Genomic DNA, 17,013 nt, shown 5'->3' with positions numbered 1-17,013 from the left:
GATGCTGTCAACATTTATTTTTTTCTTCTAAGTCACATCGTGGAATCCATCTCGCCATCCTTGAGGTGGCAAGATAAGAACCTGCCAGTTGCTTGCCAGTTGAAGCTGTGATGTGCTTATCAAAGCTCCCTGAATTGCTTGATATCTCAAAAAATGCGAGTTTGAGCATTTTTTGAGCTCCCGCATGGTTTGTCTGTGTGGTAGCAATACCGACCGGGAAGAAGCACTTCTCTAGTGTGTTTGACATGCTATCGAAGCTTTCCGAATAGCTACACATGCAAACTCATTCGAGAAGTGCTCAAAATGCTCGATGAGTTACTTATCCAAGCTACTAGAATGCCTGGGTGCTCAGCAACTGAAGGCAGAGACGGTCTTAGGGCAAGGTGGTTGTCCAGGGCCTTCAGCGGGCCCCAGACTCCCTCCTCTCCCTCTTCCTGGGATCCAACTTCTGCCCCACCGGTGGAGGGAGCTGGAGGTGGGAGTGCGGGTCCCCTAGACCAGCAGGAATGCCTCTCACCACAAAGTGTGTGTGTTTTTTTTGTAGGGGGCCTTACCTTCTCCGGAGTGGCCCTCCTCCTGCAGTGTCACGTTGTCAGGACGACCTGATGTTACATGACAACATGCTGCCATGACAACACATCACCAGTCGCGGTGATGTCATGACGCCAAAATGCTGCAGGAGGAGGGCCGCTCTTCCACCATAGGGGCCTCCAGGCCAGCGTGCCGCCTTGGGCCCCGCACATCCTAAGGCCTGTGGTGTGGACAAAAAGTATATTGAAGGCACTCACAGGGCTCGTTGAGGTACAGCAGGCTTTATTTTAGCGTTTTGGTCGTCTCTTGGAACCTTTACCAAGATATTGAAATTTCAGGGTCAAAATTCAAATGTCCCACTATTTTCTCCAGAAAGTCCCCACCAAGACTTTTCCATCGACATATAATATGAGCAGCCATAAGAAATGTAGGAGATACACAGCAAGACAGATGGACATACGCTGGGGAATTATATATATATATATATATATATAAGTGTAGCAGACGTTATTGCCCAGGTTAACACAGAATAACGCGCCAAAAATGCTTCAATGCAACTGTGCGTTACGGAGATAATACACACGTTCCCATTGTTTTAAACAGCGTGCGTTTTAAATATCGCATTAGTGTTAACACAACGCCTCATATTAACAGGAGCAAAAAACGTCCGCTACATAAACATATACAGATCATTCTTTTTTTAATATCAAAAGAAAATCAGGATTCTTTGCCTGCGACAAAAAAAATCAAACCTTTGGCTCAATTGCCTGTGAAGAATGTATCTGAATTTCCATTAACGGGGGATTTAAAATGCTCTAGTTTTTTTTTATTTTTTTTATACTGAACGGCAGGGGAAGCAGTGAAGCGTCTTGTAATTATACTATGAATTATGTATTTCCGTACTGTTAGCATAAGACAGCCGTACGCGGTCAGAGAGTTTCCAGTGGGCGTCTCTTGTATGTATTCACAGGCTCTTATTGTCTGGCAGCTGAATATTTTGGGCCACACTGCTGTATTCAGAATATTTGCACATATTTACCGGGTGGGTGTTAGAAATCCTTTCCTAAAGTTAATTCGACATCTACAGTGCAGGATAAATCCATTAAAAAAAAAGAGAATATTGTGCATGCCTTTTTAATATTTTGTGTTGCGGCAGCAAGATTTTATAGGATCCCGGATTTAGTGAAGGAGATGTGGGGTTAATTAGATATCTTAATTGGAAAATAGTGTCTTTAATGAGTCGGATTCTGTTGACGTGTCGTTTGTGGGACTGCATTTTAATGGGTGAGAAAGGTGTCTTTCAGCGAGTGAGACAATCTCCAGTGAGTAAAACTGATCTCCAGTGAGTTAAACTGATCTCCAGTGAGTGAGACTCCCTTCTAAGTAAGATTACCTTTCTAGGTAGTGAGGTTGATTTCTAACGAGTAAGATCGCCCTCCAATAAGCAAGACTGCCTTATGATGAATGAAACTTATTTTCAGTGAGTGAGACTGATAATAAGTGTGTCCTCCCTCCAATGAGCGAGATTTTCCTCCAATCAGTGAGACAGATCTTGTATTACCGTGCTTTACATAAGATGGCATATAGTGGTGCACGGTACCTTACCTTGACTCTGCAATCAGGATACCTTCTGCTGGAGAATGTGGCTTCCAAGTTCTCTATCCCGTGTGTCCTGGACCTGAAGATGGGGACCAGGCAGCACGGGGATGATGCGTCTGATGAGAAGAAAGCGCGGCACATGGAAAAGTGTGCGCAGAGCACGTCGGCGAGTTTGGGGGTGAGAATCTGCGGCATGCAGGTAAGAGATGCAGCCCTAACTCCTCCGCTTGCTCCCTATAACCTCTCCCTATAACTGCCCCTATATTGTTTTGTATTGCTCTCTATAACTCCTCCTATTGCCCTATATAACCACCCCATATATCTCCTCCAATTGCCCTATCTAACTGCTCCTAATAACTTATTTTGCTTTATATAACCGCTCCCTTTAACTCATCCTATTGCTTCATCCAGCTGCTGCATATGACTCCTCCTATTGCCCCATATAACCACATAACCATATAATCTCCTCCTTTTGCCCCCTATACCTGCTCCCTAAACCTGCAACTGCTCCATACAATGGGTCCCTTTAACTCATCCTATTGCTCCATATAACCGCGACCAATAATGTCTCCTATTGCTTTATATACCTGCTCAATATAACTCAATCCACTGTGCTATATACCCACTCCTTAAAACTCCTCCAATCCTACATATAACCCCTCCTATTATTTCATATACTGCCGCACTATAAATCCTCCAATAGCCCATATAACTGCTGCCTAAAACTCCTCCTATTGCTTTATATAACCCCTCCTTATACCTCCTCCTATTGCTTTATATAACCCCTCCTTATACCTCCTCCTATTGCTTTATATAACCCCTCCCTAAAACGCCTCCTATGGTTTCATTTAACCACCCCTCTATAACACCTGCAATTGCTCCATATAACCTCTCCCTATAACTCCTCCTAGCTCTCTTATAACCTCTCTCTATGATAACTCATCCTATTGCTCCATATAACTGCTCCATATAACTCCTCTTCCTGCTCCATATAACTTCTCCCTACAACTCCTCCTGTTGCGCCAAATAACTGTTCCCTATAACGTCTCCTATTGCTCCATATAACCGCCCCCTATAGCTTCCCCTGTCGCTCTATAAACAGTAAAGTAGGATAAAATTGTTTTTCACTGTCAAAACTGCCCTAATAATTATCAATGCCAGACTCCCTGTTGGGTTGCTAAATAGCACTCGCTAAGGAGTTAAAACCCTACAGGACTCCCGCCCCTTACTGCTTTTCATCCGTCAACCTCAGCAGTCCATCAACCCTTCAACTCTGGCTTACAGGAGCTGCCCAGAATAAACGGGGTTGGCGAGTTGATGTTGATCCTTTACAGCTCCCTTTAATTGAAAATTCTGTCCCTAAAGGCTGAGCCGATAAATTTGCTTCTCGGGAAGGTTTTTGGAAGGCGGCTGAGGTTTTCTCATCGATCGGCTGTGCCAAGGCCCTGTCTGTTTCCACTCGTTTACTTTGTAGGATATCGATCACGTTTTCACTGCAGGCCCTGTGTCTGAGTTATAAACAGTTTTGTTTTTTATAAAAGAGAATCTAGCGCTGGGCAGTGTTTAAAAAAGTCTTAGGCTAAACGAAGAGAGACTTGGCATAGCACTAAATCCGCACTTCCCCGCACTTCTCTAAACTCTAATTACGCAAACTTTTTATTATATATATTAAACCCCTAAACTCAAGCTACATCCCAAAAACATCTCAAATAATCCCTACTCTTAATGAAATAACTGTGTTCCTGGTAGATCTGGCATCATTAAATAGGTTATCTGGACGTAAATCATAATAATATGGAAAAGTATTACTTCGCGTGTTTGGAATTGTATCCATTAAAGTTCCCTCTTTGTAATATCCTTTAGTTTCATACACATTCTCATTAGGCCGCGGGCATGGTCAGCGCTTAGCCCCCACGCTTGCCAGTGAGCCCCTGCAGCCGCAATGAGAGCAGGCTTTAGCAGGGGCTCGCGCACGCGTCCGCAGAGGCGTAGCAGTCAAAAAAAATGTTAGTTTACGCGCTGAGGGGAGCGGAGGGCCGGTCACGTGAGCGGTTCGCCCAATGAGGGCGAACCAGCTCCGTGACGTCACTGGCCCGCCCATAGACACGCCCCCGGATGGCGCGCATAGTAAGGCCAGGGAAAGCGGTCAGCCATCGCGCGCCTCCGCACGGGAGAAATGTCTATGGACTCAGTCTTAGATTTGGTTATTTTGAGACTAATGTCAGTTTCATACCGGCCAAGTTCTTAATGCTACTGTACGTGTTTTGATTACTTTCTTTTAAATATGAAGAAAATTAGAAACACAAAGAAAACAGTGAAGTCCCTTTCGCTGGCAGACTTTTAGGATCACATTTATCACGTGGCAGTGCGGGGGATCTCCCCTGCTGCAGGGATTTACTTCAATTGGAGTGAATTGGCAGGCAAAGGGTTAGCTGGCACACTTGCATGTTTGGTTATAACTCTGTGCCGTTAATATATCAAGATAGGGTTAAATACCCATACACTATTCATAGTTAATGATCCTCTGGCACTCAAGTTGTTACATTCTGCCTTCATCCTATTAAGACAATCCTATAGAAAGTGCTAAACACCTATAAAATAATCCTTTTAAATCACCACATATAAGGGACTCCGTGGTCAGCGTTCTGCGTCTCTCTGCTGTCCAACTGTCAGCTCCTGTTATGTTATTTATGACGGACTGTGGCAGGGACAGTAGGAGGGGGGCGTTTAAAAAGAGCGGGATTTTAATAGGATGTTCTCATTGCAGACTGAATTCTTTAGCAGTGATGTGTCCCCAGTGTTAAAAGTATCTCTGATCCTACATCACTTAGTTACATTGCACCCAGCTGTTTTATGGACACAGCTGAAAGTTATGGGAAATGACATTGATGTCTATGATACTGGACACTTGCAGGCCATATATGACATTATCAAGTGACAAAATGGCGACTTCCTGTTCTATATTTTTCTGTAGCCTGTTTTTAATAACGTGCAAGGTAAAATTCTGCATAGTATACACGTACAGTAATACTTTTATTTATAATGTAATTCTAATTAATTAAATTACCGAATAATCATATTTGCTGAAATATTCAGAACACTATTAGCACATACATATTTTATTAGATATTCATTTTGGATTTATTTTTTCTCTCCTTTATTCAAACTTGGTTAGAGAGTACATACAGTTCCACCGATTTATGCATATGGTATAGAGGGTACAGAAAATGCAGACTAGAGATTACATAATGCTGCAACACAAATCGTATGTCACTCAATGAAAAGATCACATTGGAACTCTTGAAGCTGTCAGGAGAGGATTTGCTTAATTGTACCCGAATACAAAACCACACCAAACATAAGAAAGAAGGGAAAACAAGATAATAGCTGGTAATAAACATATTAAAACCAATTATAGGCTAAAGCAGTAAAATTCCGGGCATTATTGAAAACCCTGCTCTCTGATTGGTTAAAATTCCAGGCTTTATCCACAGTAATGCCCTGAATTTCAGCAGTTTGCAAAATGCAGTTTTTAATGTTTATTTCCAGCCAATCAGCTTTCAGAACAGCTGAGACAGGGCAGGGGATTGGTTTGAATTAAGTAAAAGCTCTGAGACATGGCAGGGGATTGGTCAAAAAGTATCAACCACGGTTTGACTCCTCCCCCTCCCGAGCTGACTGAGATTTTCTGAGCAGATTCAGTTGAATTGGGGGGGGGAGGAGAGAGACTGCAAAGAAGTAAGTGGGTTGTGTATAGAGGTGCAGTGTTGTATGTGTGTGTGTGGGGATGGGGGGTGGGGGGTGTAGAGGTGCTGTGTTGTGCTGTGTTGTGTGTAGAGCTGGGGGGGAGAGTGCAAAGTTTAGTAAGTGGCTGCATTTTTGATTGTGGCTGCAGTGTGTGTGTGTGTTGTGCTTTTGTATGTGTAGCAGCAGTTTGTGTGAGTGTAGAGCTGATGTGTGTGTGTGTGTGTGTGTGTGTGTGTGTGTGTGTGTGTGTGTGTGTGTGTATAGAGCTACTGTGTGTGTGTGTGTGTCAGTAGCAGTGTTTATGGGTGTAGCATGTGTGTGTAGCAGCAGAGTTTGTGTGTGTGTGTAGAGCTGCTGTGCGTGTAGATCTGCTGTGTGTGTAGAGCTGCTGCTCTGTGTGTAGAGGTGCTGTGTAGTGAGTGTAGAGGAGGTGCTGTGTTGTGTCTAGAGCTCCAGTGTGTGTGTATGTGTGTAGAGGCACTGTGTTGTGTGTGATGTGCTGTTTTGTGTGTGTGTGTGTGTAGCAGCAGTTTGTGTGTGAGCTGCTGTGTGTGAGCTGCTGTGTGTGTGTGTGTGTGTGTGTGTGTGTGTGTGTGTGTACACAGAGGAGGCGGCAGTGTGTGGATATAGATATCTGCAGTGTAAGCGTATATAGAGGTGGTTTCATGTATTTACCATTTTATTTTAATAAAAAATCTATTTAACTATACAAAAGTGTCTATTATTTATGAAATAAGCCTACATTTAGCATATAATAGTAATAATCCCCTCAGAACAGGGCATTATTGGCCAGTAATGCCCTGTTCTTCAGGGATTATTACTATTATAGGCTAAAGCAGTAAAATTCCGGGCATTATTGAAAACCCTGCTCTCTGATTGGTTAAAATATCTAATCAGTAATGCCCGGAATTTTAGCTGCTTGCAAAGTGCAGTTTTCAATGTGTTTATTTCCAGCCAATCAGCTTTCAGAACAGCTGAGACTGGACAGGGGATTGGTCAGAATGAAGTAACAGCTCTGAGACAGGGCAGGGGATTGGCAGGAAGTATCAGCACGGGTTGACTCTTCCCCCTCCCGAGCTGACTGAGATTTTCTGAGCAGATTCAGTTGAATTGGGGGGGAGGGAGTCTGCAAAGTTTAGTGAGTGGCTGCATTTTTTATTGTGGCTGCAGTGTTTGTGTGTGTCAGTAGCAGTGTTTATGGGTATAGCAGCAGTGTTGTTGTATGTGTGTGTAGCAGCAGTTTGTGTGTGTGTGTAGAGCAGCTGTGTTGTGTGTGTAGAGCAGCTGTGTGTGTGTGTGTGTGTGTGTGTGTGTCAGCAGCAGTGTTTATGGGTGTAGCATGTGTGTGTAGCAGCAGAGTTTGAGTATAGAGCTGTTGTATGTAGAGCTGCTGTGTTGTGTTGTGTGTGTGTGTGTGTGTGTGTGTGTGTAGAGCTGCTGTGGTGTGTGTGTAGAGGTACTGTATGTGTGTGTGTGTGTGTGTGTGTGTGTGTGTGTGTGTGTGTGTGTGTGTGTGTGTGTGTGTGTGTGTGTGTGTGTGTGTGTGTGTGTGTGGCAGTGTGTGTGTGGCAGTGTGTGTGGCAGTGTGGCAGCAGTTTGTGTGTGTAGATCTGCTGTGTTGTGTGTTGAGCTGCTGTGTGCGTGTAGAGGTGCTGTGTGTGTGTGTGTGTACACAGAGGGGGCGGTAGTATGTGGATATAGATATCTGCAGTGTAAGCGTATATAGAAGTGGTTTCATGTCTTTACCATTTTATTTTAATAAAAAAATCTATTTAACTATACAAAAGTGTCTATTATTTATGAAATAAGCCTACATTTAGCCTATAATAGTAATAATCCCCTCAGAACAGGGCATTACAGGCCAATAATGGCCTGGCTTGGTTAAAGTCCCTCGGCTTTGCCTCGGGCCTTCAACTCTTCCAGCCAGGGCATTATTGGCCAGTAATGCCCTGTTCTTCGGGGATTATTACTTAAATATTCCCCTAAAGTAGGCCAGTGATCTAAAACAGGTGATCTCATAAAAGATTTGGTTCTTCAAACAAATATTCTGACATGGATTTTAACAGACAGAGTATACAAACATTTTGGAAACAAACACATGAGCTATATTTATACATTGTATAATTGTATATAACCGAAAAGAGAGTAAATCCAATATGACAGGTTTCTGCATAATTTCTTAGGCACTGCTAATGTTAATTTATTTATTTATAAAAAGTTTTACCTCTTGTTTTCAAGTATGCTCTGGGATAGATATTGAGTTCAGGAGAAGTACATTGAATGCACAACTTGTAACTGCTTTGAGCATATAGTTAGAGATTTTACCTATCTAAAAAGAGTGGATATGCAGGAGATTTAAACCGTAATATGAAAGCGTACAGATCAGGCTTAACCTCCCAGAGAAGTGACGCCCAACATAAAGAATTCGGGGTAATACTGGACATGTATGTGTCCGGTATTACCTCTCTGGGCATAGTGAGCTGACCTGCTTGGGGGGGCGTGGGAGAGAGCAGGGCTGTTTTTAGGGATCTAGGCAGCTTCCTCCATTCTGATTGGCTGCTGCTGGGTATTGTAGCCAATCAGAAAGAGGTGTCAGGAGCCAAGGGTGGAGGAAACAGCATGGACAGACGAGCGGGTGTGTGTGTTTTTCTTGAGCGCGTCACACCTTTCACCATTGTGTCCAGTATTTCTGGAGAAGCCAGCTGGCAACCCTATTTAGTGACCACTATTGAAATATGATTTCTTAAGAGGAAATCAGTAAATGTATGCCAGGCCATCACGCACAAAGAGTAAACAAAACATTAGGTGAGTGAAAGTTGGAATCAACTCCTGGCCAAGCTGAAAAGGTGTAGGTCCCAATTTGTCCTTCTTTTAAAAAGATCATCGGCGAAGTTCTGAAAATGGAGCAGATAGCAGTTGAGGTGTTTGGGACACTGTCATTTAAAAAAAAAAAAGGGGGTAACACCCTCCTCAGAGAATCAAACCCCTCAGCAAGACTGTGTTTCATTATGAGACTGATCTCTGCCCGGCTTATATTGAAGGCCTGATCCAGCGAATAGCTCCAGCAAATAGGTTTTCCTACTGTATATAATGGCTGTTATTGCTTTATGGCTGTAGGGGTGGGCAGACTTGGAACGTGTCCTCCTTCCGGAGGCTTTGTATAACATAGATTGGCTCCGTCATGCTTGCTGGCAGGATTCTCAAATCCGCTCCAGAGAAATGCTTTGATACTGTGCAAGTTATTTATTCTCACAGGAGAAGAGATAGGCTTTACCCGATTATTCAGCTGATGCTGACCTGGTGCATTTTGGGCCAGCCGTTCCTCTGGAGCAGAAGAGTTTGCCCCGACAGCCAAGCCCTGTCATTCAAAGTAGAGCTGAAAAGTCCCATAGAGTGCGCTATATGGTGCACATATAAAATACAAAATAAATGGGAGAAAAGAGGGGGGGGGGGAAGAAAAATAATGTAATATGTAATATACAAATAGTATATTGGTAGCAAAAATAGATCTCATTCACAAACAAACTTGATGTCAAGGCATGGCAATGATGAGCCTTGTGGGATTGCAAATCCCCTTTTCGTACTCAAGTGTGCTGGGTGGAACATGAATCGAGTGCTCCAAACTGCAGTTTCGTATTCCTCATGGCGTCTCTTCTCGTACGCTCTCCAGCAGCATAACTGTTCATTCTGTCCCCTCCAACTGAGGATGTGTAGTCTGCACCTCACCAGACCTGAGTTCCAAGCCTCTCTGTCGGATATCCGAGCTGTATATTTCTCAAGCGGTCATCTGATCGGCTCTCTGTTGCCTATTTCCTTCCAATGCATTTTGCCAATGTAATTAGCTTTATCAGGGAATATTTTCCTATTTCCAAATGCCTATATTTATAGTCCCTTCAATCCACAGAGACTCCTCCCATCTGCTGTATCTTTATTGTTGAGGCTGAATTCCCCTAAGTATTTCTTAACAATATGCTGGATTAGGGGTTCACCACTCAGAAACTCTTCAGAAGATACGTTGCCCGGCTGAAACTGAGAGTCCTTATGTTCACCAGGTATTGAAGTTGCAGGAGAAATAACAGCAATATAAATGTTTTTGCTTGATAGAGCTACAGCAGCAAGGAGGGGTAATAATGCAATAATAAACTCCGTAGATCATAGTATATCTAATAGTTACACTGGAGAGGTGACAGGTACTCAGTGTAGGCTGCTCAAGGTTAAGCCTTTACTTTTGTTAGGATCTACAGAAAAGAGGGTTGTCAAAAAAGGAAGATCACTTGGATGAGTATTTCAAATTGGCATAGGTCTCTGTAGGTCATAAAATGTCAAAGTGCTTCTCTGAATAGAGCTGTTCAACTCTCACAATATAGATATGATCTGAAAGAGTACATATTTAGCTCGTTCTTGCGATATAAGGCTGAAGTAGATGGCGATCAAAACCATAGATTGAGCAAGGATTCAATAAACCCACTCAAGAGCACGTCTACATAATAGCCATCTTAGCCGGCTGTGTCCCAGAAGTCCCCTAGAAATATTTTTCAATAGATGTTTCACATGTAATTATATCATGTTATATAGGAATACTTTTTGTAGGATGGTCATGAAACTGGAGCGCAATTCGCCCGTAGAATATATAAAGATAAAACAGATAATATATAGTGCGATCAAATTATATTGGATTCCGTTGAAAAAGTGATACACTCCCACGTACGAAATTCGATTGCAGGCTCTTCATAAAGATATTTCTTCATGAAATTATTATCTTCTATGCTTCCAAAAGAGCAATTAAAAAAACAGACATACCATAACTCTGTTTTACTCCTTTAGAAGATTAAATCAGAGACACACACAAACATCATTGGCAAATGTGTTCTGAACAAAGTTAATCTCCTAGGTCCCAGCCGAGACGTCTGCTGTAGTTCACCCTCTCCGCACTCCTTCCGTCATGTCCTACATCATTCCCATCACTTCCGGTTCGACTGTTGTGAGGCTGGCACAGTCTCACTGAGTTTGGGTAGGGTGATGATCCACCCTACGCGTTTCACTGATTACCAACTAGAGCAGTCTCTGTCAATCTTTCATTAGACCCGACGACAGTGTCAACGCTATCCACATGTATATATGCATGTATAAAATGTTCTATTGTATCACTGTTCGTAAATATATCTAAGTAATGTATACCATATAAAAAATGTTCAGTAACAAAAATATACATACTTCACATGAATATATAAAGTACAGAAGTGTCTATAAAACATAATCATATAACTATACTAAAAAAATAAAAAGAATCACTGGGAAAACACAAATTTAAAAATAAATGTAACTTCTGTTATATATAATATATATCCATAAGCAGATTTGTTCCTTGCTAAAACAACTATTATATAGGAATATTTTTTTATTATATAAAAAATAATTGTATATTATAGTTAATAAGTTGATATATTTATACATCTTTTTAAAATGAAATTTCTATTGTTAACAAAATATTTATTCACAAAAATATATTAAAAATCTTTATTCACAAAATGTATACTTTTTAATGATTTGATTGAAAAAAAAAATGCCCTACAAAATATATACTATATTGTTTATTAAAATCTATATTATCAAAGAGAAATCTGCCATAGGAAAAACTTCACAACCAAACTTCAATTGGCACATAACTCAGACTCGGGAGAAGAGAACAATATGTATGAAATACTGACTCTCTTAGAGACTTAAAAGTATACTATCAATATAATACAACCCTACTGCTCTTAAAATTAATTTAAATCAATATCTATGTTCATTCCAATACGATCTTTTGGTTCTTCCAGTTGGGTACCGTCTCTCTGTGACAGATCTCTAGTTCTGTTACCCCCTCTCCAGTTAGAATGACCATAGTCAATACCTATCAAATTAAGTCCTGTGGGGTCCGAGTTATGTTTCTTCTTAAAATGTAAAAAGACAGTGTGTGATATCAGACTTATTGTGATATTTCTTGTTTTGCAAGATTCTAACACGTAACAGTCTTACTGTGCGACCTACATATTGCAGACCATACAGGCATTCCAGGAGATAATACAAGAAGAAGAAAGATGGTGTGATTAGCGCTAGAAGCTAAATAATGACATCAAATTAATAAATAAAAACAACAGTGAAAAACAATTGGGAAACACTCAAAAAATACCTTAACAATACTAAGGCAAGGCTGCCAGGAATTACTGACCCAAAACAAAATCAGTAGATGACAGACAAAAACAAAATACAAACCGGCGCCAAAAAAATGTCCAAAGACAGTCAATATTAAGTCCAATTGGAGTAAGATGAAAGAGGATAGCTTCAATATTTGCACTTCCAGAAAAGTAGATTTTCCACAGCCCGATGGTATCTCATATGTGAAAAAATGAAAAGAAAACATATCATTGTGCAAACTACTACATGATGACTATATATCGCAAACATAAAAACAAACAACAAGTAACAAAGAACAAATACGGCTGACTAAAATAGAGCTAATTTAATACAACAATGAATTTAAAATTACAAATAAGAACATTAACAAGCCACTGGTCCGGTTGGTGTAAAACCAAAACCCTACTCACAAGAACTTCAGAGTAAAATCGCAGCGTGCTGCAGTCTTTTGAGGATATCCGCTTGTCCTCCGGTGGCGTCGGGCAAATTCAAACACCACCCTGACGCTGTAGCCCTTCCTTGATCGATTGCTCGTCACCGGTGGGCGTCTTGGAGGAGTAACTTCTTCCTAATGCTGCGGGGCACTGTGTGTGACCACGGGGACCTGCGTGAGTTCGTAGAAGCTCATACACCAGTTCAATTTTTTTTTAAAGGACCTTCTTAATCGCTGCGCAACCTTATTCGTGTTCTATGATTGTATATTGTGAATGTGCATCACAAGTCTCCTAAATAGAACTCTATTTCCCAGGGATGTTTCAAAAAAATAAATAAATTGAAAACTGGGGTTGAATCTTTCAAATAGGATGGAAGTGTGATGACATGTTCTTGAATAAAATAATCTATAGGAGATAAATTGGAGGTTACTGAGTTGCGGAATGGGACATTTTGTCGTGGCTGTCTCGCTGCAACCTAGTCTACGCCGATTTCTGACCGCCAAGGGACCCTATCGCCGCCACCGCTGGACACTCAGCCGCTGGCCGCTTCGCCAGTAAGATAAATTAATTTAACTGTTTTTTTCACAGGGTAGGGGGTTAAGGATAGGGATTTTAGGGAAAGGGGTTAGGTTTTTAGGGTAGGGGAATAGGGTAAGGAGTTAAGGTTTTTAGTGTAGGGTATTAGGGTAAGGGGTTAAGATTTTTAGGGTAGGGGGCAGCGTTTGTATTTGGGGTTAAGATTAGTGGTTTTTAGGGTACGGTTAGAGTCTTACAGTGGTGGCAAAGCGGCCGCTGGAAAAATGTCCCCGCAGCAAGGTAAGTGGCGGCTAAATGCCGGCGGAGATTTGGTCGCAGCATAATGGCCACGACCAAATGTCATAGACCGACTGAATTGGTACCTGAAACTATTGGTCTTCCTGGAGGAAACTTTGTCTTTATGTAGGGGGGTTGCTATAGCCCGGGCTAAGCCCGGGGCCTGCGCTCTTGGCGATCCATCTCTCTTCTCCCCCAGATAGGGGCAGGTGGGGGGAGATGATGGTAAACGGTGGCAGAAGGCCGCCAGCGTTAGCCAGAAGAGCAGCCGGCTGGTCTAATACTTAACCGCCAGCGTTAGGCAGAAGAGCAGCCGGCTGGTCTAATACTTAACCGCCAGCGTTCGGCAGAAGAGCAGCCGGCTGGTCTAATGCTTAACCGCCAGCGTTCGGCAGAAGAGCAGCCGGCTGGTCTAATGCTTAACCGCCAGCGTTAGCCAGAAGAGCAGCCGGCTGGTCTAATACTTAACCGCCAGCGTTCGGCAGAAGAGCAGCCGGCTGGTCTAATGCTTAACCGCCAGCGTTCGGCAGAAGAGCAGCCGGCTGGTCTAATGCTTAACCGCCAGCGTTAGCCAGAAGAGCAGCCGGCTGGTCTAATACTTAACCGCCAGCGTTAGCCAGAAGAGCAGCCGGCTGGTCTAATACTTAACCGCCAGCGTTCGGCAGAAGAGCAGCCGGCTGGTCTAATGCTTAACCGCCAGCGTTAGCCAGAAGAGCAGCCGGCTGGTCTAATACTTAACCGCCAGCGTTCGGCAGAAGAGCAGCCGGCTGGTCTAATGCTTAACCGCCAGCGTTAGGCAGAAGAGCAGCCGCTGGTCTAATGCTTAACCGCCAGCGTTAGCCAGAAGAGCTGCCGACTGGTCTAATACTTAACCGCCAGCGTTAGGCAGAAGAGCAGCCGACTGGTCTAATGCTTAACCGCCAGCGTTAGCCAGAAGAGCAGCCAGCTGGTCTAATACTTAACCGCCAGCGTTAGGCAGAAGAGCAGCCGGCTGGTCTAATACTTAACCGCCAGCGTTAGCCAGAAGAGCAGCCGGCTGGTCTAATACTTAACCGCCAGCGTTAGCCAGAAGAGCAGCCGGCTGGTCTAATACTTAACCGCCAGCGTTAGGCAGAAGAGCAGCCGGCTGGTCTAATACTTAACCGCCAGCGTTAGCCAGAAGAGCAGCCGGCTGGTCTAATACTTAACCGCCAGCGTTAGGCAGAAGAGCTGCCGGCTGGTCTAATACTTAACCGCCAGCGTTAGCCAGAAGAGCAGCCGGCTGGTCTAATGCTTAACCGCCAGCGTTAGGCAGAAGAGCTGCTGGCTGGTCTAATACTTAACCGCCAGCGTTAGCCAGAAGAGCAGCCGGCTGGTCTAATGCTTAATGCTGGCGGCCCGCTGCCACCACGTACCATTATCTTCCCCCGCCTGCCTCTATTACCACCCTGTCTGAGAGGTAAGCTTGGAGGAGGAGGATGGGGAGAGTCGGGAAGTCGGAGAGCTGGAGGAGGGGGAGAGAGCTTATAATGGGGCCCTGAATTTTTTTGGCCCAGGAACCTGCGCATGTCTAACAACGCCACTGTCTTTATGTATTTTTGGTATGAAGTAAAAACCAGGCACTCTTGTAAATGTATTAAATAGGAATGAGAATTTGGAGTCATTTAAAATACCCCCATTTCCCCCTGACTACTGGGTAGTATTTCTAGATCCCCCCACCCCCCAAGTAGTCTTTTGTAGGGTCAGTTTTTTTAAATTCAATACATCCTTTTATCACTCGAAATTCTCTCAGATTCTCATTTGATTAAGGATGTTACTGTAATGACCATGAACATGTTATTTTAAGGGTTAGTCCTTCGTAGGAGTAAAGTGACCAAATGGTAGTGAAATGTTTAATGGGTTAAAGGGTTAGTCCCACAAGCAAAGTGACCTAATTGTAGTGAGGTGTTTAATGGGTTAAAGGGTCAGTCCCATGTAGGAGCACAGTGACCAAATGACAGTAACATTTGATGGGTTAAGGTCAGTCCAACATAGGACCAAAACAACCTAGTGACATACAAAGTAATTCCATAGACACCACAGAACAACTAGCTAAACACTTGAGTCAATAATTATCTGATAACAATACATTTCACAGAACCCACTGAAAATATATTCAGATGATTGACATTTTAGCAGAATTTGAGGGCAATATTCACTACGCAATATGGTTTCGTAACTATGGCTCTTACGGCCTTTCTTGTAAATGAGGCCATAAGGTTCTTTACGACCCACAATGTGTCTTATAAAGTAGCACTTCCTACTACATATAACCCTGAATCTTTCTCTTGATAAGAGGGATTGTCCCTTAATCTTCTTTAATTAGCAGGTTCTCTGTAATTTCCTAGGTCTATCAAGCAGGCACTGGCCAGTTCCTCTGCAAGGATAAGTATTACGGTAGAACGTTGTCCACGGAAGGTTTCCGGCAGGCTCTGTACCGATATCTACACAATGGATCCCGTCTCAGGACAGAACTTCTGGACTCCATCATCTTCCAGTTGATATCTCTCAAGTCTGTAATAGAAGGTCAAGGATCCTACCGATTTTACTCTAGCTCTCTTCTCATTGTCTATGACGGAAAAGAAGATGCCAACACCAGAGGTGGTCACGGCTGCCTTCAGAAGGTAGAGGCCCCGCTGGCGTGTCAGGGGCCCAGCCCTCACAAGGTGGATGTGAGGATGATTGACTTCGCTCACACGACCTTCGAGGGGTCCAGAAACAGTCCAGTTGCCCATGAGGGACCGGACCAGGGATATATCTTTGGCCTGGAGAACCTGGTGAGGATCTTCCATGGCATCAGAGGGGAAAAATGACAAAGGGTTCGAAAGACGGTGTAACCCCCGCCTCCTCCTCACCCCCTTGCATTTTACATGGGTCAGGCCTTGGGATGAAGGACAGCAGATCTTTTCCCCACATTTTGAATCTCGGTTAATTGTCTCTGGAATTACATTCTTTAAAATCTGGATTGGAGACTGACAATGTATCCCCTTTAACCCTTTATCAATCTGGATTAAAGGACACTGGAATTGTCCATTTTGGAATCTGGATTTATAGACTCTGGGATTTATCCTTTTTAAAATCTTAATTAAAGAACTACATTGTATCCCCTTTGGAATCTGGATTTATAGACTATGTGATTGAACCCTTTACCAATGTGGATTAATAGACTAACTGGATTAACAGATCACAGGACTCTGTATCTTTTCCCACTAGAATGTGTATTAAAGAAATCGGTGATTAATCCATTGTAACATCCAGAATCGATTGTTAAAATGAATGAACAATACATGATCATATACAGTATAAGTATTTAGGATGCACAAAATGGGACATATAGGTGTTTGGGAATAAAAAAAATTAACACTTGTTTAATGTACTAAAATAACCTTTAAAGTACGGTCTTAGACTCCCTATAACTCTTATCTCTCCATATATTCACTTTCTATAATTTATCCCCATATAAACACTCTGTAACTTCCCCTATAACCACATCCCAAAAACTCCCCATATAACTACTCCAATTAGCCAATATACCCACTCCCTATAACTATTGATCCATATACCTCCTTTTTCCTCCATATAACCACTCCATATATATATATGCATATACACACACAGACATACACATAAAACAACATTTTAGGGAGTGGTTATATGGAGGAAAAAGGAGGTATATGGATCAATAGTGATCAAT

The 17,013-nt window shown here is 42.7% G+C and overlaps 1 protein-coding gene across 4 annotated transcripts in view; it reads left to right on the top strand.

The window, feature by feature from the left end:
- The window catches only part of IP6K3 (inositol hexakisphosphate kinase 3), a 60,102-nt gene extending 43,542 nt beyond the window's left edge, over nt 1–16,560 (top strand). For all 4 annotated transcript variants that reach the window (XM_075614026.1, XM_075614025.1, XM_075614028.1 and 1 more), the window contains 2 exons: nt 2,154–2,329; nt 15,668–16,560. In XM_075614026.1, coding sequence (XP_075470141.1) covers nt 2,154–2,329; nt 15,668–16,132 — 641 coding nt within the window. In that variant the 3' untranslated portion in view covers nt 16,133–16,560. The remainder of the gene's footprint in view (nt 1–2,153; nt 2,330–15,667) is intronic.
- The last annotated feature ends 453 nt before the right edge of the window (nt 16,561–17,013 follow it).

This window comes from Ascaphus truei, chromosome 9 (assembly GCF_040206685.1).
Source record: "Ascaphus truei isolate aAscTru1 chromosome 9, aAscTru1.hap1, whole genome shotgun sequence".
NCBI classification, from domain to species: domain Eukaryota; kingdom Metazoa; phylum Chordata; class Amphibia; order Anura; family Ascaphidae; genus Ascaphus; species Ascaphus truei.
The sequence above is the reverse complement of the archived record's forward strand: the minus strand, read 5'-3'. Positions and strand labels throughout refer to the sequence as shown.